Here is a 23328-nt window from a genome sequence, read left to right on the forward strand (position 1 = left end):
CCGCACCTCAGCTGTGTTAGTCCCCAGAAGTAATGTAGAAGTTTAGTTTTGTCAAAACTGCACATGCATGCACAGCGATCACCGAACCGGTTGTTAAACCGGCAGGATCCCATCACTGTATCCAATATATATCACAGGTAGAACTCAGAGCTAGCCTAGATGAAATTCAGAATAAGGCATTGAAACTTTACATCTTTAAATGTCACTATAAATAATCGATATAGTAATAGACTGCCTGGAAAAAGGCGAAAAAAAGAGAGGATTTTTTGTCTTTTTTGTTTCTATAATTGTCAGAGGCAAGGGTTGTTGTTTTTTTTTGAGATTTTTGAGTATTAAAATTTTTAAAAAGATTGAGAAGTCTTGATCTAAAAAGAGACACATCCATACACCTATTAAGTCCAAATCCTAAAATTTTATAATGTTTTATCTAAAAACATTCAGTTCCAGATATTCATTATAATTACCCATGTTCTATTTTATAGAAGATAATTATAATTGCCACTTATAATTCATTCCCTACTTGGGGTACTTCAACCCAAAGGAAAACATGGTTTTAAATTAACAGCAGTGTATGTTTATGTGTATATGTGTATACATATACCAGTCTATGGAAAACAAGCATAATATACTGTGTAACAGTGCCATCTGTTGATTCCAACTGAGAAGGCATGCTTTAAAATTTTCATTGAAACCCAGTGTATTAGTCTCTGCTCAAGTTTTGGTTAAAAGATGGGTTGGTCCTTACTTAAGTTAGCAGGTTTATCTCTAATTCCCAATTGTAGTCCAATATTTACCTTCTGGCATCAATAGATAAGGAAAATGTTGGAAAGTGTCCATTGCTTCTCAGAAACTTGAGACTTTCACTGTCAGGCAAAAAGATTCTTCGATCCATACGTTGAATATGGAGGCTCCAAAAATTCCTCACCACTCAAAAAAACAAAGGTGTTTGTGAACTGATTTAGAATCTCTTGCTTTTGGGAGCCCTGGAAATAAAATTTGTCCCTTCCACTAAATTAGTTGAGCAGAGAAATGTGATATTGTATTCCTGGCTCTTCTGGAGTGATCCTTAACAGCAAGACTAGGCAGTCAGTGCCTTCAACCAAAGTGGACTTCAATTCTAATTTCAAATTAAATCAAACTGGTATATTAGGTAAGGTGTTGACCTGGAAATCAGGAGTCTATGACTTCTATGTAGTCCCACCTTAAGCATGAAAAACCTTGGCCCGGTCATTATCTCTCAATCCAACCCACTTCATGAGGTTGTTGTTGTGGGGAAAATAGGAGGAGGTAGGAGTATCGATCTGCTATCCATTTTGAGTTGTGTATGACAAAAAGAAAAGAGGCAGGATAACAATTACAATAATTAAAAACATCCATTTTTTTAAATGTTCTCTCACTGAAACATCAACTGATTTGCAATGTGTACATGTTTAACAAGTGATGTGACAGGTTTTTTTTCCTTCCCACAGCCCCCTTCACTATCATTACCTTCCCTTTTTTGTTTGCGGTGATGTTTGGCGATTGTGGTCATGGTACAGTCATGCTGGGCTTTGCACTGTGGATGATCAGCAATGAAAAGGTTTTTATGGCTCAGAAAAGTGACAATGAGGTAGGTAACTTAGGATGGTATCTCAATGCTTATAGCAAGCAGCACTTGAAGTGTTTTATTTATTTATTACCGGTATATTCTACTCTGCCCAATCTCTGAGATTTGTGGGATAGATTACTAAATTCTTTAAATTCTCTAAAAATGTATTTAAAAAATTACAGAAAAAACAATTAAGCAATGAGCGGAAGTCAATCAACCAGTTATCAACTGTTATCAACCAGTTGATTTCAAAGGAAAGGTATTATTTATTAAATTTACCGTATATACTCGAATATAAGCCGATCCGAGTATAAGCCGAGGTCCCCAATTTTACCCCAAAAAACTGGGGTAAACTGGGGACTCGAGTATAAGCCGAGGGAGGGAAATGAGGCAGCTACCGGTCAGGGAAAGCCTCCCTCCCTCAGCCGAGAAGGCTGGCGGCTCCCCCGGCCCGCCCTCTCACTGCACCGGCAGGGCTTCCCCGCGCTAATGCAAAAGCCCGCCAAGTTTGCACCATCCGGTATAATGTGAAAAAAAGAAGAAAAAAAAAAACTCGAGTATAAGCCGTATATACTCGAGTATAAGCCGAGGGGACGTTTTTCAGCACAAAAAACGTGCTGAAAAACTCGGCTTATACTCGAGTATATACGGTATATGCCACGCAACTCACTACCCAAAGTGACTTATAATACGGGCAATATAAAACTGAGAGCAATCCTCTAGAAATGCTGAGAAATACCTTTACCCAGAACTGAAAAGATGTAAAAGGGCCAGTCATACTTCCTGGAGAGGTATTTCATAATCAGAGTCCCATATCTAAGCAGGCTTTCTTCTTGGTCACCCATCTCACTTCTCATGGTGAGAAGAAGGGTCTCCGAAGATGACTCATTTCTTTCCAAAGCAGTAAACAATAGGTGAAGAATTGTTTATGCAGATCTCATCAACCTGATGCCTTCTCAGCTAGCAGGATCAGTTTTGGGAATTGATGTCCCACATTTTTAGAAGACGCCAAATGGAGAAGGGTGCCATAAATGAGGCTGCAGTAAATGTTGTTCCTGATCATCCCTTGATTATATATAATATTCCTGTGCAGATCTGGAACATCTTTTTCAGTGGACGCTACTTGATCCTTCTCATGAGTATCTTCTCCATTTACACTGGCTTTATTTACAATGATTGCTTCTCCAAATCGTTCAACATATTTGGATCTTCTTGGCGTGTCCGCCCCATGTACAACAATGCTGGATGGACGTAAGTGGTAAACAATGCTTGATAATTGCAGAACATAGCAGCTGTATGCTCAGTTTGCTCTTTTATTTTACAATCTCTTTCTGAATTTATCTCTAATGATCTCTAGCGCAACATTTCATATTTCATAAAGGTCTTTAATCAGCAGCTGACTATGAGTAAAAGCAAACAGGAAACAGTAGTTACTAGAAACTTCCCTTAGTTTGATTCAGAAAAGGCATGGCTATAAAATATTTTTTTCTGAGCCAATTCTAAACTTTTGATTCTATCAAGCTCATAATAGAAGCCAAATAGATTTCTCAAATTATTCATAACCCCTAACCCTGAAATACTTCTCTTTGGATGTGGTGGTAGGAATTACAGGTCCCCAAGAGATCTGACCATGCTTATATTTAGGCATCTGAAAATTATTTACCTGCTTAATATAATCTCCATATTCTGGTGTCCGTATTCAAATGCAATGGAAAACTATTTTACATGATCTGTAGAATATTCACTTCTAACCACCAAGGTGACAGAAACATATAAATTGAGGCCTACCATTTTGTACCTTCTGCACCAGACTACATCGAGAAACATAGCACTACTTTTCTTGTAATGAGTGGTAGAGAAGAGTTCTTAAAATCATCATACTCCAAATTTCATCAACTTCACTTAGGGAACGGCATCAACAAAGAACAAAGTAGGATAGTTTATACCAGGGGTCTCCAACCTTAGCAACTTTAAGATTTGTGGACTTCAACTCCCAGAGTTCCTCAAAGCTGGCTGAGGAACTCTGGGAGTTGAAGTCCACAAGTCTTAAAATTGCCAAGGTTGGAGACCCCTGGTTTATACAGTAATAAATACCATTGAAAATGTGACGAGTGACTTTGGCCCCATTGAAGAAAGAGCAAGCTGATTCAACATAGGAAATGAAGGAACGTACACAAATTATATAAGCTGTTTAGTACAGAAGGTCACTTCTGAGCTGTCCGCATAGAAACTGCACAGCCAATGTTTTGGGGTTCAATTTGTTTATATTGTTTTTCTTATGTTATTCATTGGGAGAAAAGGCTATCACATTTCGGTGACAACCTAACAATTTAACATTTTTCTGTTCATCCATAGGGACGAAATTGTTCATGAGAGTGGTGTTCTACAGTTAGATCCAAAAACAAAAGGTGTATATTCCGGAAACCCCTATCCTTTTGGAATTGATCCGGTAATTAGAAATAATTATTTGTCAATTAATAGGAAAAGAGAAGTTAGTAGTGAATGTTGGGACTCCAATTTCGAAGGAAGAAGCCAATAAAGACAGGGCTCCTCAAAAGATTTTTTAAGAGCCAAGACAGTTGTCTTCACTGTCTTTTTTACTACAGATATGCAAACAATTAAACTGTAGGAAGTAGGAAAATGCTTTGTGTATTGACATTTTTTTTTGAAAAAAAAAGGAACAAAAAAATTCTAACATCTTTTTTAACCTCATGTCATGAGGCTTTCTTCCAATAACTAAAGGTAAAGTAAAGGTTCCCCTCGCACATATGCGCTAGTTGTTCCCGACTCTAGGGGGCGGTGCTCATCTCCATTTCAAAACTGAAGAGCCAGCACTGCCCAAAGATGTCTCCATGGTCATGTGGCCGGCATGACTAAATGCCAAATCCCTATTTTCCTACTTGCATGTTTTACATGCTTTCGAACAGCTAGGTTGGCAGAAGCTGAGACAAGTAACCGGAACTCACCCCATTATGTGGCACTAGGGATTCAATCTTTCAAATGACAAGCTCAGTGTCTTAGCCACTGAGCCACCATGTCCCTTAAAAACTCAATATAAATGCCTTATTAAAAGTATCTGAAAAAAAGTATGCAAAAAAGAATCTAAATTAACGTGCAAGGTCAGGAGACTTAGTCCTTACAATACTGGAAATATTCAGTGTTTCTCTTCCAGCTTCGATTTCTGATATTGGTATCTCTGATTATGGGAAAAGACAAAAGACTATTAGACAGTGATTCTTAAAGTGTGATCCTAGGACCCTTGGGTCCCCCAAGACCCTCTCAGGGATATGTTAAATCAAAATTATTTACCAGCCTATACTGAAAAATAATACAATATTAAAACCATCATTAGTGATAGTAGCAGTGAATGCTTCAATTTTAATTTTTAATATGGTAGATATTGATAGGTATAATGTCATCTTATTATAGAAATAGCCCTGACTACAACACAGATTGCCTTTCACTGGTTCATTCTTAAGAAGACTTATAAAATACAAATCGCAAAATAAAAATATTTCAGCAATGCATTATGCACAAATATCTTCCCATCCCATATTTTGTGAATATGTGACATCTTGAATACATTCTGGAAGAACCAGAAATCTATCATTTTCTTTTGAACTTTGAATAGCAACTTATATTAGGCTGAAAGTTTTATCTTACACTTCATTATCCTCAACAAGAACTATGGTTGAGATGCATTTTTATTTAAGTAGAGTTGATTGGCTAAGGGTATGAATGGGAAGATCATTAGCCCCTGAAAATTATATTCTCAAACACTTACTCCTAGCTTGCTGCTTTTCTCTACGGAGAATATACACAGTTTCATGTTTCTAACCTACAATATAGCATTCCTGGAAAAGCTTCACTGATTTTTTTGGGGGGAAAGGATTGTTGTTCAAATAGAAGCAGAGGCATCTGTGTTGTTATAATTGTCAGGGTTCTGATGGATGCCCTAAATAAATCATGAGCCTGGAGCCAAGCTTCAAAAGAAATCCAGTTATTTATTAAGAGTTTCATGTCAGTACTTCCAAGTGAAGCCAACTCTGACCCCATGTAATTTACAACTCAGGCATGACCCTGTTTCCCCCCTCCCCCCAGGGTGTGTCATCAGTCACATTTGCCAACGGAGCAATTTAACTGGTTGTAGAGATCACTCCCCTCTGGCCGCTGTGGGTAACTCTGGGAGACAACCTTGAGAGAGATCTGTCTGGAATGTGCTTTTGTTATTGGCTGCCATGCTGCTTCACCGTTTTCCCATCCTCCTTGCCTATGGCAACTCGAGAGCAGGCCAGGGATGCTTTGCGAGTTGACAATAATAATACAACAAAGTTTTAATGTTTTCTCTCTAAATAAACTTATAACAATTGAACTCTACAGGTTAATTAGGTTCCAATTCTTCACCCTAACAGAGGTGATCTTCAGTCTCCCTGTGTTTCTCCAACGGTAAAAAGAAAGCAAGTTTTATGATTTCACTTGTTTTTTATTCTTTGCTTTCCTTATCTATTTCAGATCTGGAATATTGCCATCAATAAGCTGACTTTCTTGAACTCATACAAAATGAAAATGTCTATCATCATGGGAATCGTACACATGGTTTTTGGAGTGGTACTTAGTCTCTTTAATCATATGTAAGTATTTATCATATGTAATCATATGTAAGACTTTACAGGCACAGCAAATGTTTGGATGATATTCTACTGCACCTGTCCCAATCCACTCCATCTAGATGTCAGAGTGATTGACTTACCTTAGTCTTCCACATACTAATCTTTTATGTTTCCCTACTCCTCCTTTTAGACTTGTTTTTTATATATCTAATTATATATACACGCACACACACGCATATGCAAAGTTTTCATATTTTTTTAGACCCTGATATATATTGTATGGTTTTTAATTGACTGTGCCTCACCTTTCCTTATGGTAGTCTATGGAACAAAAATTTGGTTTATTTTGATTGACTTTCTCTTTTAACAAATTTACTTTTCAATATCACCCAAAGGATGAAAGATAAAGCCTCCCAAATCCTTACGAAACAGGATTGTGCTCATCCCAATTGTTAGGATGAGAGTATGATTTCTTTTATGCCATCCATTTTATTCGACTTCCATGTTCATGATAACTCTAGCCGGATGCCAATGGAAAATGGCTTGTGGACATTGCAGTTCAAAACCTCTGAGGGGTACTAACTCTTTGCAGAGTAGGAAATCTTCGTGTTTCACAACTACAGAACTCCTAGTAGTTGTGTCTTCTGCAATACTGTGGGGGCCGTTGGAAGATGGAATCCCTGTACTTCTGGAAGTCTACAGGTTCACCATAATCTCATTCCTTCCACAGTGACTGCTGAACAGTGTTATTGGCACCTGTGGGACTGTGAGCCAGGCATCTGTTGTGATGTTACAACACCAATCCCATGATTTACGTGGTTGGTCTTTTTTTAAAGAAATTTCCCCAAAGATCCGTGATGGCAAACCTATGGCACGTGTACCCCAGCTAGCACGCAGAACCATATCTGTGAGCACATGAGCGTTGCCCTAGCTCATCTCCAGCGTGCATGCACATGCCGGCCAGCTGATTTTTGGGCCTTCTTGAAGTCGGGAAAGGGGCCGTTTCTGGATTCCGGAGGGCCTCTGGTGGGGAGGCTGTTTTCACCCTCCCCAGGCTCCAAGAAAGCCTTTGTGGGCTGGGGAGGGCGAAAAAAGGGCCCACCGGGCCCACTGGTAACCTTTTTGCCATCACGTGCCAAAAACGGGGAATGCGGAGGGGTTGTGCATGCATGTGCGGGGGGCATTGAATTATGGGTGTGGGCACGCACACGCGTGACACCCCCCCCCACACTCCCCCTGCTTTTGGCACGTAATGGCAAAAAGGTTAGCCATCACTGCCATAGATAATAAGAAAACATTTAAAGAAAGAAAAATATAGTGAACTAAATGTGAAAAGGGAGAGAAAAAGTAGAGAGAAAAGAAGATAGCAAAAAGGAGAAAGAAAATGAAAGACTACAAAATATTACATCTGTGTGTGACTTCCAATCTTCCTCCCAGCAATTATGCATACAGTCCTAATCCAACTTCTCCCTCCAGGATTTCATTGCAATTCCCTTCTTTCCACAACCTATTCTTCCTACTCATCAAAACCACAACCACAAGATCATTTTCTTTCTTATGTAAAAAAAAAAAAAAGCCCATAAGGAATTTCTCATCCTTGATGGAATGTTTGTAATGACTTTTCTCTAATCAAAGAAATCAGTTTATCCAGCTTAGCAAGTTTGTCCATTTCACCCACTATTCCTCCATGCTGGAGAATCCCAAATCTTTCTATCCATAGTTGGTCTGAAATTGGGATATGAATACAGAAAGGCTTGGCTTTGTGTCCTTATGTTATGATACTTGGTTTGGGTCTTTTTTCCCCCTGAGATCACACTATCTCACTAATGGATATTTATATCCACCCCAATAATGCTTTCTTTCTCTTGTTTCATTATTTGTCTAGTTACTTCAAGCAAACGACCAACATTGTCCTGAAATTCATTCCAGAGATGATCTTCATAATCTCCCTATTTGGTTACCTTGTCTTCATGATTATTTTCAAGTGGTGCCGATTTAATGTGTATAGCGTCCAGGAGGCTCCAAGCATCCTCATTCACTTTATCAATATGTTTATGTTTAGCTACAACGATGCAACAAATCCTCCTTTATATGAGCATCAGGTATAAATGTCTATGGAGATTCTCAGTCATCCAGGTCGTGGTTGTCCCAAAGGTGTTTTTTTCAAGTGGCAACTGGACTTCCTGGTTTTTCTTTGAAGACGTTTTGTTTCTCATCCAAGAGGCTTCCTCAGCTCTTGGATGAGAACCAGAAAGTCTAGTTGCCTCTTGAAAAAAGCACCTTTGGGACATCAGGTATAAATGTTTCATCTTCAACTAAGAGTGTCAAATGAAATCTGTCATGCATCTGTTGGTTATGATTCAGTCCTACTCATTTCAGCACACCTATTTAAAGGTGGATGAATTTGGGATATCATCTCTTGTTTTGCTCAAGGAAGTGCATTTCAGTCAACCAAAGAGCAAACATATTATACAACATAATTGAGCCCAAAATTTCTATTGTTAAATGAAACATTTGTTAACTTAGTTTTGCCCCCTTTTACAACTTTTCTTGACACAGTTGTTACGTGAATCATTGCAGTTGATAAGTTACTAATTTGGTTGTTAAATAAATCTGGCTTCCTCATTGACTGTGACCTTGGGACATAGCAATGGTCATAGCATGAACCATTTGCTGAGCATCTGAATTTTGATTTCATGACCATTGGGAATGGGGATACTAAAAAGGTGGTAACCATGGAAAATGGTCATAGGTCACTTTTTTCAGTGCCGTTGTAACTTTGAATGGTCACTAAATGAACTGTTGTGAGTTGAGGACTTCCTGTACATATGAAGAAGAAAATATTTCTTTTTAAAATGGTAGCCTCTGTTAATCCATGTTTTCCCTGAGATACAACCTTGTATTGTGTTAGCGGCAAATACTGAAGTTAACTGATTTAAACTGAAAGAGATTCGGTCAATTTTCTTTAGAGAGACAGGTTATCGAACGGTGACGTCTCTAAACAATATTTTGTATCATATTTCTGTTCAGTTAATCCTAACATATTAGTAAATATGACATAATATCTCAGTTTAGAATTATTACAAATACATCTTGTATTTTGAAGTTTGAAAATGTTCAGGCTTATGAATGTTTTGCGTTTCATGTCTGGACACAAGCACATAATGGCAACATCTGTGTGATGATGCTATTGTCCATATGCTGTCATTTTGGTGTTATGGTAGTTTGCTATAGACAGCGCTGCAGATAAGCATTCAGGATGCAGATATATTGCAATAGCGATATAGATACTAATTCAAGTGTGTAGATATACACCCTAGGACCACATATCAGATTGGGCCTTGGCTTTTTATATAGCAGGGCTGTCAAACTCCTGGCCCGGGGACCGGGTGTGTCACACGCTGGCCACACCCACACCCGGTTTAGCGAAGGGAAAAAAAGTCCCAATACGTCACGTGACACCACCATGACAATGTGAGTTTGACACCTCTGTTATATAGTACAACCCAGCATGGATATCTTGTTTTGTGTTATCAAGTAGCCGTGAGGTGACTCAACAATTTTTCAATTGCTGCAATTTCACTGTAGTTTTCAATAATGTATTTTTATCTATATTTATTGTTAGTGACTTTGAGTTATTTGTTAAGATGGGCATCTGTACAAACTTGTTCAATGAATAAGTGGAGCAAATATCTGGATTCACATAACATGTAAAGCCAAACAAATCCAATTTTGGCTTACCCTGAAACTAACCGAAATTTGGCCATCTTTATATAATGCACCAAGAAAAAAATAGAAAGTCTGCATTCACAGATTTTACAAAATCAAACCCAGCAAATATTTTATAGTTTAAAGCATTATGTCCTATGGAAAGCCAGGCTCAGAGAAACATTATTTATCATAAAAACACATGTTATTTAGCTGGCTTTGGAATCAGTAGCAAAATGATTGGCTAAGCAGGTCATGAGCTGGTTACAAGACTGGGCAGTTGGTATATAATCCTCCACCTACCTGCAGCCTGGATGTTTTATGTCTAATTATGTTTGTAAAAAAAGTAGATATTCAGATCTAATAAATTTTGAATACGCAGGAGGTATAAAGTCATTGTTTAGAGAATAGTTATCAAATAGCCTGTCTTGAAGACATCACTCAAACTGAAGGATAATAATTTAGGCCAGGATATAGAATTAGCATTCAGAGAGAAAGAGAAAAAAATAAGTCAGACAGCACATATTTTCAAATGCAGATGACGAATTGGGTTGTTTACTTACTCAAGGGCGAAATTGCAGTCAGTTTGCTATCTTTGTCTAACCATCTTGCATTCTCTTGAAGCAAACTCAATATCATATCTGTTCATTTGCAGCTGGGAATGTCAAATTGGAAGGGAAATTATTTTCTTCGGATCTGTGGTATTCATGGGAACGGTTCAAAAATCAAGATGGCCTCTGCAACCACATGAATAAAATCCCTGCCCCTTGTTTACGCACACTGAACAACATATTATTAAAAAGGCAGGATTTCAATCACACAACAATTGCTTAATTTTTGTAGAGCCCCATTCCTACCCCTTATGAATACACATGCCTAATTTCTATTTAAAATGTATACTGTACGTTTGATTTATTCCTTTACACTGTGCACTGATTTATTCTGTGCACTGATTTATTCCTTCAGGCGGAGGCTGGCTTGAGAAACCTTTCTCATTCTGACCAAGTTTTATTACATCTAGGTTGTTAGACTCGTTGAAAAAGTCATAAGGCTTCCAGACATCCACTAGATGGCAGCAAAGAGTTAGTGTTCTGTATTGTTCTTTTTTTTTTTTGCTGCCATCTAATGACTATCCAGATTTTTGCATCCCACTTGTGGTAATCCTACTGTAATATCTTTTGTCTGCTTCCGAAGCTTGTGGAGCAAACCATGATAGCTTAGTGCAACTCACAAACCACATACTATTTTTGCATGAAAATATGGTATAAGGCCCAGCTGGACATTTAAATATTCCAGCCACATTGTTATGGGTAACGTGGGTCTCCATCTGATCATGATACTTTTCTGCAAATAAAATCATACTTCAAGTAAGAAACATGCATGCAATTAGCTGCAGCCAGATCATTATGGTTTTCTCATAGCGTATCCTGTGATTATAGCGAAACAGAAATGGATTTCATGTAACTATTAATAGATGTAAAAGAAGGCTGGAGCCTGCAAATCTTTGAAATGGAAAACTTACAGATTTCACACGTTGCACCAACCATTATTTTTTTAGACGTGGTTTGTTGATTAGTTAGATTTATTTGGCTAGAGCATTATATGATAGCATCAATTGTCTTTTTTTTTTTCTAGCAAGAAGTTCAAACTTTCCTGGTCATTTTCGCTTTGATTGCCATACCTTGGATGCTTCTGATTCAGCCTTTTATTATTCGAGCCAAGCATCAGAAAGCTCAGAATAGGGTAAGGAAACGGGTCTTTTCTGCCAAGTGATTGCTACACAAATAAAGACAGAAGACTGGGGCAAAATGTCATAGAAACATTGAATTCTAGAGTTGGAAGGCATCCCAAGAATCATATAAGAGCCACCGTGGCGTGGTGGTTAGAGTGTAGTATTGCAGGCTACTTTTGCTGATCACTGGCTGCCAGCAATTTGGCAGATCAAGTCTCACTAGGCTCAAGGTTGACTCAGCCTTCCATCCAGGGGTGAAATGCTCCCGGTTTGGACCAGATCGCCCGATCCAGTGGTGATGGCAGCAAGTGGTTCGGAGAACCGGTAGTAAAAATCCCTGCCCCCGCCCCCCGATGCCCAGCTGAGCCGCGCGATCAGAGGTTGGTTTTTTTTTATTTTTAAAAGCATTTTTTCTTCGGCCGAAAAAATGCTTTTAAAAGTAAAAAAAAAAGCCTCTGATGATCGCGTGGCTCAGCTGGGATCATCAGAACCCTTTAAAAGCATTTTTTCTACAATCTCTTTGGCCGAAGAGGTTGTAGAAAAAATGCTTTTAAAAGGCTCCACTGGCAATCCCCGCTGCATTGCCTGATCATCAGAGGCTTTTAAAAGGATTTTTTACAACCTCTTCGGCTGAAGAGGTTATTGAAAAAATGCTTTTAAAAGTAAAAAAAAAAAGTTGGCCACAACCACCCAGTCATATTACCCCCCACCCCACCCCACACCAAGCCATCTCCAGAAAACCGGTAGTAACAAATTTTACATTTCACTCCTGCTTCCATCCTTCCAAGGTGGGTAAAATGAGGACCCAGATTGTTTGTTGGGCGCAATATGCTGACTCTGTAAACCGCTTAGAGAAAAGGCTGTAAAGTACTATGAAACAGTAAATAAGTTTAAGTGCTATTGCTATAAGCCAACCTTTTGCAATGTATGGGGAAAAACAGATTAGTAATCAGTGAGAGATAAAAATCCATCCTCTTCTTAAAAACCTTCAGAGCTGGGGAATCCACAGCTACTGTAAGAAGACTGTTCCACTGTTATACAAATATTATCATCAGGAAAGGTTTTTTTAATATTTAAATGACATTTAGGTATCTATAATATTAGAATATAGAATAACAGGGTTGGAAGGAACCTTGGATGTCTTGTCCAATACCTTGCTCGAGCAGGAGACACTATATCACAGGTGTCAAACTCACAGCATCACATTGCTGCCACGTGACGTTTCGTGATGTTTTTTCCCTTCGTGGAGCTGTGGTGGGCGTGGCATGTGACACATCCGGCCCATGGGCCCCCAGTTTGACACTCCTGCACTATATTATTCTGGACAAATGATTATCTAATCTCTTTTTCTTGAAAATCTCCAGTGATAGACAACACACAACTTCTGGACGCAAGCCATTCCACCGATTAATTGTTCTCACTGTCAGGAAGTTTCTCCTTAGATCTAGATTGACTCTCTCTTTAATGATCTTCTATCTGTTATTCCTTATCTTGCCTTCAGGTGCTTTGGAGAATAGATTGACCCTCTGTTCTCTGTGACAAGCCCTCAAGTATTGAAAGACTGCTATCATATTACTATAGTCCAGGGGTGTCAAACTCGCGTCATCACAGCAGCATCACATGATATATTGCAACTTTTTCCCCCTTCACTAAACTGGGCATGGGTGTGTCCAATGCGTGACGCATCTAGCCCATGGGCCGTGAGTTTGACAGCCCTGCTCAAGTCTTTCTCTTTGCTAAACTAGACATACTGAGTTCCCACAACTGTTCATTGTATGATTTAACTCCACACACTTAATCTTTGTTTTTTGTTGCTCTTCTCTGTACTCTTTCTAGAGCCTAAAAATCTTTTTTGTATCACGGTGACCAGAACTGGATACAGTCTTCCAAATGTGGTCTCATTAGTGCAGTATAAAACGATATTATCCCTCTGCTGATGATTGGCTTTTTCTCACACTTATGGGTTGTGCAGCAGAACACTTAAATCCCCCTTGCAATTGAGCAGATGTCACCTGTTTTTTACCTGTGCATTTGTTTTTTTCTTGCCTAAATGTAGAACCTTGCTTTTCTTACCACTGAATTGTATTTTGTTATGTAGTGCTCAGTGTTCAAGTCTGAAGATCCTTCTGTATCTCAAGCCTATCTTCTTTAATATAGCCTTTTATGCACCTGAAGATTCATGAGATTTTTTCCCCTATACCAAATACTGTATTTTTCAGAGTATAAGACACTCTGGAGTATAAGACGCAACTTAGTTTTTGAGGAGAAAAATAGGGGGGGGGGCGGAAATTCTGCCTTGCCTACCAGGTATTCATCTGGCTAGCGTCCTTAGCCTGCTCAGCTTCAGCATATTAATTTGCTGGTTGTGAGCACGCTTTAAAAGACAAGGCAGCAGCTATTCTGGGTTGCCATTTTGGGCTCTGCGCCTCGTGTTTTCAGTCTCCAAATGCTCCATTTGAGAGGCAAGGCTGCAGGGATAGCCAAAGCACATCGCCGCTGATCACTGCCCAAAAACGCAACATGCAGAGGCCTAAAACACAATGTGTAGAGGCTAAAAATGCAATGCGTGGAGGTGGTGATGTGCTTTGGTGATCCCCACAGCCTTGGAAGGGCTCTCAAATGGAGTGTTTGGAGGCTGAAAATGTGAGGCACGGAACCCAAAAATGCAAGCCATTGTCTGTGGCAATCTCTGCAGCCTGGAAGAGGATGCGCAGAGGCCGAATGGTGGGGGCCGGTGAGTGGGCAAGGCTACATTTGGAATATAAGACATACCCAAATTTTCAGCCTCTTTTAGGAGTGTGTCTTATACTCCGAAAAATACGGTACTTCAGATTTCTTCAGCCCATCCATAAAAGATAGGGGAGCTGCAGAAACCATGGCTTGCTTATGCGTTTCATAAATTATGACTTAAATTCCAGCTGGAGGAAGTCAAAACATAGCATTGTATCTGAACCAATATATAGAAATGAGTATATAAGATTGTGATCACAGTTAGCTAGAATCCAATAGGTCATATTTATTATTTTTGTGATCAATACCTTGTCATGTGAATTATAGGCGGTATCCTACACCAGTCAAAATATAGTCCCAAATCTATCTTCATTGGCTAGACCAGGAGTGTCAAACTCGTGGCCCTTGGGCCAGATGCGCCATTCACTAGCCACAACCACCCTCAGTTTAGCGAAGGGGAAAAAAGTTGCAATATGTCATGTGACAACAACATGACAACCTGAATTTGATACCCCTGGACTGGAAGAAGCTCTCCCATGATTCCAAGAAGTGCATGCATGTCTTTTTTCACATCAGATTAGAAATATTGAGGATTTAATGGAGATTTTCTGTATACAAATCATGGGCATTATCATGGATCTTCATTTCTTGATTTGTACAAGTATTGGGGAAAAATATAGGAACTCAAAGGATTATTATTGAATACTGATAATCTCTGTTGGTTTCTCTTAAGTTGGCTTCATCAAGTCTGTCAGAAAGTCCTACGGGTGATATCGAAGTAGAGATGATGGACTCCAACCATTCTGAGAAAACAAATCAAGAAGTTGATAGCGGTGGAGGCCATGGAGGCCATGATCATGAAGAAGTAAGATGTAGGAGTTGGAAGATTTAAAGGAAGGGACAGTGCAACAACTCAACAAATTTAGTATAATTTGGTGGTGGTGTGTATGTGAGGAGAAAGGGGGAAATGCTTAAAATGTTTTGGGGTCCATGGAACTCATTTACAATTTATTTGGAACCCATTTAAGTTTCTAGATGTAGTGGTGTTTAGAACCCATTTACTGTTTCTAGATTTAGTGGTGTTTAGAATAAACTGACTGAAATCAATAGGATTTATTGAAAAATAGCTAAATCAAGTTCCACTTATTGCAGTACAATAGAAATGGGCATATTCACTATAGGAGTATTCAACCGTATTTTCCTTGTTTTTCTAAAACCTCATTGCAGTTCAACTTTGGAGACATCTGTGTGCACCAGGCCATCCACACCATTGAATATTGCTTGGGTTGCATTTCCAATACAGCTTCCTATCTCCGGCTTTGGGCACTTAGCCTGGCCCATGCACGTGAGTTTGCAGCTACTGAGCCTTTTGCCTATGAGAAATAGTTGGACTGGGCCATCAGTTAAAGTACATCAGTATTTGGTATCGACTCAGAACAGCCTTCACCAATCTTGTGCCCACTAATGGTTTGTGGTATAGTTCCCCAAGCATCGTGGACATTGATTATGCTAGATCGGGGTGTCAAACTCGATTTTATTGAGGGCCTCATCAGGGTTGTGTTTCACCTCAGGGGAATGGCATGGTCAGCTTGACGTCACTTATGTGGTGGCCCAAGTGGTCTCCCGGCGAAAATGGGCTCCCAAGCTCCGTTTTCAGCTGGGACAGCTTCCTGCAACCCTCTGCCAGCAAAAATGGAGCTTGGGATGGCCGCATCTGGCCCGTGGGCCTCGAGTTTGACAACCCTATGCTAGATAGACAGGATGGAAGTTGGACAGCACCAGGTTACAGAAGATTCCTAATAATCTCTTTTAATCAGGGTCTTTTCAACCAAAGATTTTAGTTATGTTTTTACAATTTGCTGATTCTTTCAAGATATCAATTAGGTGCTTCTTTTAAGGCCACAAGTAGAGAGATTTGTTCTAACATTTCCCTTGAAATTGCCCTTGAAAACTACACTTTAATGTTGCAGTTATAGGAAAGCACTGATCCAGTGATCTAGATCAGGGGTCTCCAACTTCGGCAACTTTAAGACTTGTGGACTTCAACTCTTTGCTGGCTGAGGTATTATGAGAGTTGAAGTCCACAAGTCTTAAAGTTGCCAAGGTTGGAGACCCCTGATCTAGACTTGATCTAGTTTAGTCACAATGACAAAGAAAACTTGCATCAGTTCCAGGAAGTGAGGGAGCAGCTGCAAGGCACTAAGCAATGTAAAATTAAAACTGGAAAACGAGTCTAGTGAAAGTTTGCAGATTAGGACAAAATTGAATTATCTTGAGCTCTGTTGTGATTCTGCTAATCCCCCCCCCAAAAAAAAGATAATTGTGCACTTTGGTTCTTAGCAATTTTACCCTGAGTTCCTAGTTGTAATTCTTTCCTTGCTGGTAGTTATTTAACAGCTGTTTGAATTTGTGTTTCTAGAGCCCTTCCAGAGCATTGTAATCTTTTATTAGAATAAGGAAGGGTGGTGCTGCAGGGATCAAAAACATTAAATTGTCTCTATTCAGCCTGTGATCCCATGGTCCTAATGGCTGTCTTATATCTCCCCAGTGGACACTTAGTTACAAATATCACTTCAGTCAATGTTTTCCAGCTATCTGCAATACTTGACATTTAGGTCAGACAGAACAAGACCAAGATGCACTAGAGCAGAGGTCTCTCCAACCTTGGCAACTTTAAGACTTGTGGACTTCAACTCCCAGAATTCCTCAGCCAGCAAAGAGTTGAAGTCCACAAGTCTTAAAGTTGCCAGGGTTGGAGACGGGGTGAAATCCAGCAGGTTCTGGAGAACCAGTAGCGGAAATTTTGAGTAGTTTGGAGAACCAGCAAATACTATCTCTGGCTGGCCCCAGAGTGGGGTGGGAATGGAGATTTTGCAATATCCTTCCCCCAGGAGTGGGGAGGGAATGGAGATGTTGCAGTATCGTTCCCCTGCTATGCCCACCAAGCCACGCCCTTCCAAGCCACACCCACAGAACCAGTAGTAAAATAATTTGGATTTCACCACTGGTTGGAGAACCCTGCACTAGAGTGCATAGAACTTAAATTTTGGGTCCTTCTCTGCAGGAATTGAGGGTTTTAAAGAATGAAATAAGTGCCTTAAAAGCCCTCTTTGCATCCACTCCTGAATCAGCCTAATTCTTTTGGGGAGAATGGGAGTTTCATGATCCAAAATGAGTGCCTTAAACCTAAGGCTTGGCACTTAGTAAAAAAAGTCTCCTTTGAGCCAACTCTGTGTCCCCAATGACCTTGAAGCTTCTTGGAATTCAGTTTAGCACTAAGTTCTTCTGCTTTGCAAGGGGATATATAAGCATGCTTCTCTCTTCCATTTTTTTTCTCTTGTGTTCCCTTGTTCTACAGAGCTCTCAGAGGTTCTTTGGCACTTGCTGTTTTCAATAGGCTTTAAAATGACCGGCTGGACAGGGCTCATTGGGATTTTTGTCCTCTTTGCCATATTTGCTACTCTGACAATAGCAATTCTACTCATCATGGAAGGTCTTTCTGCCTTTCTGCATGCACTCCGGCTTCATTGGTAAGTGTGGTTGTATAAGAACTTTAAGGCACAGCTATTTCCTCCTGAGCCAGCCAAAAAAAACCCTCAAACCACAATAACAGGAAGGTACGCATATTTCCTGTAGTGTTTGCAGTGTACCATTCAAAGAATAGTTGAAGTATGCATATAAATATACATGTTATTATGGGTTAAATGCTTGTGAAATATTGATAGGGCCCTAAACTAGAACCATATTGAGTGAGTATGTTGGGAGTTATACAGGGTGGGCTTCAAAAATTTTAGGAAGGGGTTCTCTGCCCGGTTGCTGGGTAGACATAGCCATGTGGGCGTGGCCTAGTCAGCCTCCTGCAGCATGGCGGGAGGAGGGTGTTTTTGTCCTCCCCGGTCTCCGGAGGCTTTTCTCGAGCCTCCGGGAGGGCAAAAACAGCCTCCCCAGGCTCTGGAGGCCCTCTAGAGGACCTTCCTGAACTTCTGGTAGGCCCGTTTTTCACCCTCCCTCAGCCTCCGGGCGCGTCCTGCACTTACCTGGGAAGGGCAGGGAGGGGTGGGCGGGCTGGGGCGGGGCAAGCCAGGAGTGTGATTTGGGGGTTCTCTGAACTGAACAGAATCTTAGCTAAAGGTTCTCCCGAACCCCTGCGAATTATAGTTTAACATATTTGGTAGGTGCAATGTTGTGGGGGGGGGGGGGAACTAGCCTGAAACAATCCCACAACAATAACACCATTCAAGGTGCCTTTCTTAAATGGTGCCAGTATCAATGGAGTAAGTAGTTGGAAACTCTAGCCTTTTTAATTTCTTTTGCACTCCAAAGCTTGTTCCATTGAAGGATATCTTGATTTTATTTTTATTGTACTCTTTCTTTTTTTTTTTTCTTTTTGGCAAACTACCTTTTTTTCCCCCAGAGAAAAATGGGGTTAAAACAATAAACTAAAGAAATTATTTCATCTTTTTCCTATTAGGGTGGAATTCCAGAACAAATTCTATTCTGGTTCTGGCTCTGTTTTTTCACCATTCTCCTTCAAGACCATAATAGAAAGAAAGGAAGAATAGGCTCCTGTTAATGATGCTGAAATCTGAAACGTCTGAGGTTTTTGCTATTCTTTTTCTTGGTGAGCATTTCCTGGAGAAGTAAGAGCCAGAAGGGATACAGAACTTCCCAACTTCCCAGCCAGGACTTCAAACGCCAAATGTGTTGTCAGAGACAAGCATAATAAAACTCTTCTTCTTCCAGATGTGTCGGGACTATGACTCTTCTACTGCTTAAGGATTCTGGAAAAATGTGCTTCTAGCACTTCTGGAGTGTTCTAGATTGGAACCCATTTGCAACCCATTTAGAAAATTAACCCTATCAAACAATTTGAGCAACTAATTAATTAATTCAATTTTAGCAACTTTAAGAGGTATGGACCAGGGATGGGTTCTACTTACCTTCACTACTGGTTTGTAGCGGGATCGCATGCACAGCGGGATCGCATACACATGCGCAGAAGCTTCCTGATGATGGGGTCAGTTGGTGGAGCCTCCCCTGGTTTTACTACCAGTTTGCAAGAACCGGTCCAAACCGGGGTCAACCCACCACTGCTATGGATTTCAACTCTCAGAATTCCCCAACCAGAAGTTGAGATTGAAGTTCACATCTCTTAAAGTTGCTAAGGTGGAGAAACACAGACTTAGAGGCATGTGTAAAATCCCACCATTTTGTCAAAGGGATGAAGAAAGAATTGCGAAAGTTGATGGAAACTTCAACCCTCCCATACATGTATCTGATGTCACAATGCATATACTAAAGGGCAAGGCTTGCATCATGGTCTCACACCACTAATTTCTTCGCTTGCCCCTTTGAGATGGTCTCCAGAACCGGTGATTTGGTTTACAACAAATTTGCAAGCCACATCTTTTATTTTGGGTGCTGATGACTTTACTGAAATTGTTTCTGAGTGCAATATACCATTTAACTCTGCTGGTGTACAAGATCATATGATTAGGTATTCTTCCTTTTAAAAAAAAGCCCTATGAAAATTAAAAAGCAAAGCATATTATGTCTCGATTCACATAACAATTGTCAGATATTCCTCACTTATTGTATTTTTCGGACTATAAGAACCTCCAGACTATAAGATGCATCTAGCTTTTGGGGACAAATACAAGGAAAAAAAATCTGTCTCTGCCTCCCAGCAATTTGCCTCCTTGCACAAACAGCAAACAGCCTGGTTAGCTTGGGAACAGCCAGATTTAGCATGAGCAGCTGATTGGTGGTTGAATCTGCCTCCTGGAATACTGCCTATCAGCTGTTCCAGGCTGGAGGGATCACCGCTGCCACCTATTGCTGCCTCCACGCTCCCCATTTTCAGTCACCGCATGTCCCATTCTAGCTTGCAGGAATCCCCGCCGCCGCGTATCCCTGTCACCTGGAATAGGCCAAAAATGGGGCACGCTGAGGCCAAAAAATGGGGTGCATGGAGGTCAAAAATGGGGCGTGTGGAGGCGGCAATAGGTGGCGGTGGTACCCGCAGCCTGGAATAGCTGACAGGTGGTATTCCGGGAGGCAGATCCAACCGTCAATGCTAAATCAGCCTGTGCTGAAGCTGACCAGGCTGTTTGCTGTTTGCTGCAAGGAGGCAAATTGCTGGGAGGCAGAGGCCGAAGGGTGGGGGCCAAAGGATGGACAGGGCTTCGGCAACATTCACTCTATAAGACGCACAGACATTTCCACTCACTTTTTTGGGGGGGGGGAAGTGCGTCTTATCCACCAAAAAATACGGTAATAAACCATATCTCTGGAGTTATCAGTATGTCCAAAGAAATCTGAATGGTAAATAAGGCATGAAGCAGAATTTTAGTATCGTCACAGGAAAGCAATTGTTCCAACTTTAATTTACCACTATTAGAACTGCTAAGTCTGCTCTTGATTTATATTTTACTTGTTGGAAAAAATGATTGAAACTGTCTCACAATTGTAATAGTACTATCACATATTCAAACAGCATGCTGAAACTCAGAAATGAATATAAAACTAAGGACAAAAACTGCCCATTTGCTTCTCTATCTCTGATACCACATTATGCAAAACTTAAATTCACAACCTAGTGTAAAAGATAACATGTGTGGTTGATGACACCTGTCAGATCTTCCTATTTGCTCCACTCAACTGCTTGTTCTTGGATTTAGTCACAGAACAAAAATAAATTGTTCAAATCATCTTGGTCTCTCACATACAAACACATACATACACCTCTCATGTCAAATTATTCTCTAAAGCACCAGAGGGCAGGACAAGAAACAATGGCTGGAAACTAATCAGAGAAGCAACCTGGAATTGAGGAAAAACTTCCTAACAGTGAGGACAATTAACCTGTGGAACAGCTTGCCTTCAGACATTGTGGGTGCTTCATCACTGGAGGTTTTTCAGAAGAGACTAGATAGTCACTTATCAGAAATAATATAGGTTCTCCTGCTGTAGCAGGGGGCTGGACTAGAAGACCTCCAAGGTCCCTTCCAGCTCTATTATCTATTCTATTCATACCACATGAAGAGCTTCTGAGAAAAGATTTCATTTTTTTTTTAAATTTACATTTATATCCCGCACTTCTCCGAAGACTCAGGGCGGCTTACAGTGTGTAAGGCAATAGTCTCATTCTATTTGTATATTTACAAAGTCAACTTATTGCCCCCCCCCAACAATCTGGGTCCTCATTTTACCTACCTTATAAAGGATGGAAGGCTGAGTCAACCTTGGGCCTGGTGGGATTCGAGCCTGCAGTAATTGCAGGCTGCTGTGTTTTAATAACAGGCTATCTTACAACCTGAGCCACCATGGCCCTTAAGATATGGGATAACAAAGTATTCTTTAAAATTAATCTTTTCACGGTTTTGGGGTTTTTTTTGTATTGGCACCTCAAGAATACAAACAAGGAATGGCAGGCAAGTATTTGGTATATAAACAGGTTTGGCTGTTAGAATCCTTTATTATCGTAATTGCTCCGTAATTTATCATTAACTGGCTAAACGCTTTAATCGGTGATCTGAGTTGAGAGAAATAAGCAAGAACTGTTAGATAAGCAAGAAGGTCTGAAATGTGCCTTAAGTTCTGGGAAACAAGATAGCATTCAGAAGACTCTCTGGCAGGCTACTCTCTGAGTCACTGGAGAATAAGAAGGGGAGGTAAAACACAATTAAGTACAATTAGGCCTGTAAGACTCTGTTATCATAGCCTATGTCAATAAAGTCCTAGTCTTCCCATGGAGTCAGTTTCCTACCCCTGTTCTACTCCAAATGGCTGACCATCAGAAACAAGCTGAGATTATTAGTCATTATGTCTTGAGATCATATTCTGCACATTGCAGCCCAGGGATGTGCATGGTTTAAAAATAACTCAAAATAAGGTGTCCCCTCTCCCCCCCAATTTTTCTAGGGTGACATGATCTGTACTATTCAATGAATAAGTGGGGGGAAAAAAGATGCTTTGATATTTTAAACATCCCATTCAGTGGTGGGTTTCAAATAATTTTATTACTGGTTCTGTGGGTGTGGCTTGGTGGGTGTGGCAGGGGAAGGATACTGTAAAATCTGCATTCCCACCCTACTCCAGGGGAAGGATACTGCAAAATCCCCATTTCCTCCCTATCAGCTGGGACTTGGGAGGCAGGGTCAGCCAGAGGTGGTATTTACCGGTTCTCCGAACTACTCAAAATTTCCTCTACCGGTTCTCCAGAACTGGTCAGAAGCTATTGAAACCCAGCTCTGATCCCATTCCTCGGAACCCTCCCACAGCAACTGGGATTGGAAATTACCAAGAAACAAGACAAAGGATTACTCTAGGCCAGAGCTAGAGTCAGAGTAACTCCCATGGGTATGTTTGCCAATTGCCAGCTTTGGTTGGTGTGTCAATTGCCAACTGCAGTTTTTCCTGGATGTTATAGCTGCAGTTGTTTATGCACTGCTAGCTTCACATTTAGGTTAATGTGCTCTATGTGGGCCAGGACCAGAAGCTGCTACTGTGCAGAATGAATGTAGTTGCCAAATTATTGAGTAGGGCACCTTGTCATGTTCATCTTACACCTCTTTTTCTTTAAAGTTACAACTCAGATACCCTACTGAGTTCAATATTTGGTTTATGCCTTACAAAGAACTAAGCAATTTTGGATCAGGATGCTTCTCAGAGCACCTTTACCATTAAGATTGGATAAGTCACTGAACTCATGAATGTCTTGCTAAATATACCAAGACCCATCTAATATCCTCTTAAGTAGACTTTTTCCTTAGCTATTAACATGGAATTCACTTCCATTTATGCCAATTTCCACTGGAGATAATGAGGTTATTGCCAAGTAACAATCATTACTTGGACAGAGGGTATCCATAGCAGAATGTAATTGAAAATTTGAGAAGCCAGGAAAATGCCGTTCTTCAATGGAAGACAGGTCACCTAAGCACACTCTTTAGCTATCT

At 40.3% G+C, this 23328-nt stretch overlaps 1 protein-coding gene across 2 annotated transcripts in view; it reads left to right on the plus strand.

Moving 5' to 3' along the window:
- Positions 1-19072, plus strand: part of ATP6V0A4 (ATPase H+ transporting V0 subunit a4) — a 37010-nt gene extending 17938 nt beyond the window's left edge. Inside the window, exons 11-20 of one of the 2 annotated variants that reach the window (XM_058189924.1) lie at positions 1470-1609; positions 2682-2839; positions 3944-4037; positions 6101-6219; positions 8084-8300; positions 11542-11675; positions 15128-15233; positions 15596-15713; positions 17727-17898; positions 18840-19072. In XM_058189924.1, coding sequence (XP_058045907.1) covers positions 1470-1609; positions 2682-2839; positions 3944-4037; positions 6101-6219; positions 8084-8300; positions 11542-11675; positions 15128-15233; positions 15596-15713; positions 17727-17898; positions 18840-18930 — 1349 coding nt within the window. In that variant the 3' untranslated portion in view covers positions 18931-19072. Of the gene's footprint in view, positions 1-1469; positions 1610-2681; positions 2840-3943; positions 4038-6100; positions 6220-8083; positions 8301-11541; positions 11676-15101; positions 15234-15595; positions 15714-17726; positions 17899-18839 lie in introns of both variants that reach the window. The other variant, XM_058189923.1, reaches the window with a different exon arrangement.
- Positions 19073-23328: the final 4256 nt, after the last annotated feature.

This window comes from Ahaetulla prasina, chromosome 7 (assembly GCF_028640845.1).
Source record: "Ahaetulla prasina isolate Xishuangbanna chromosome 7, ASM2864084v1, whole genome shotgun sequence".
Classification (NCBI taxonomy): Eukaryota; Metazoa; Chordata; class Lepidosauria; order Squamata; family Colubridae; genus Ahaetulla; species Ahaetulla prasina.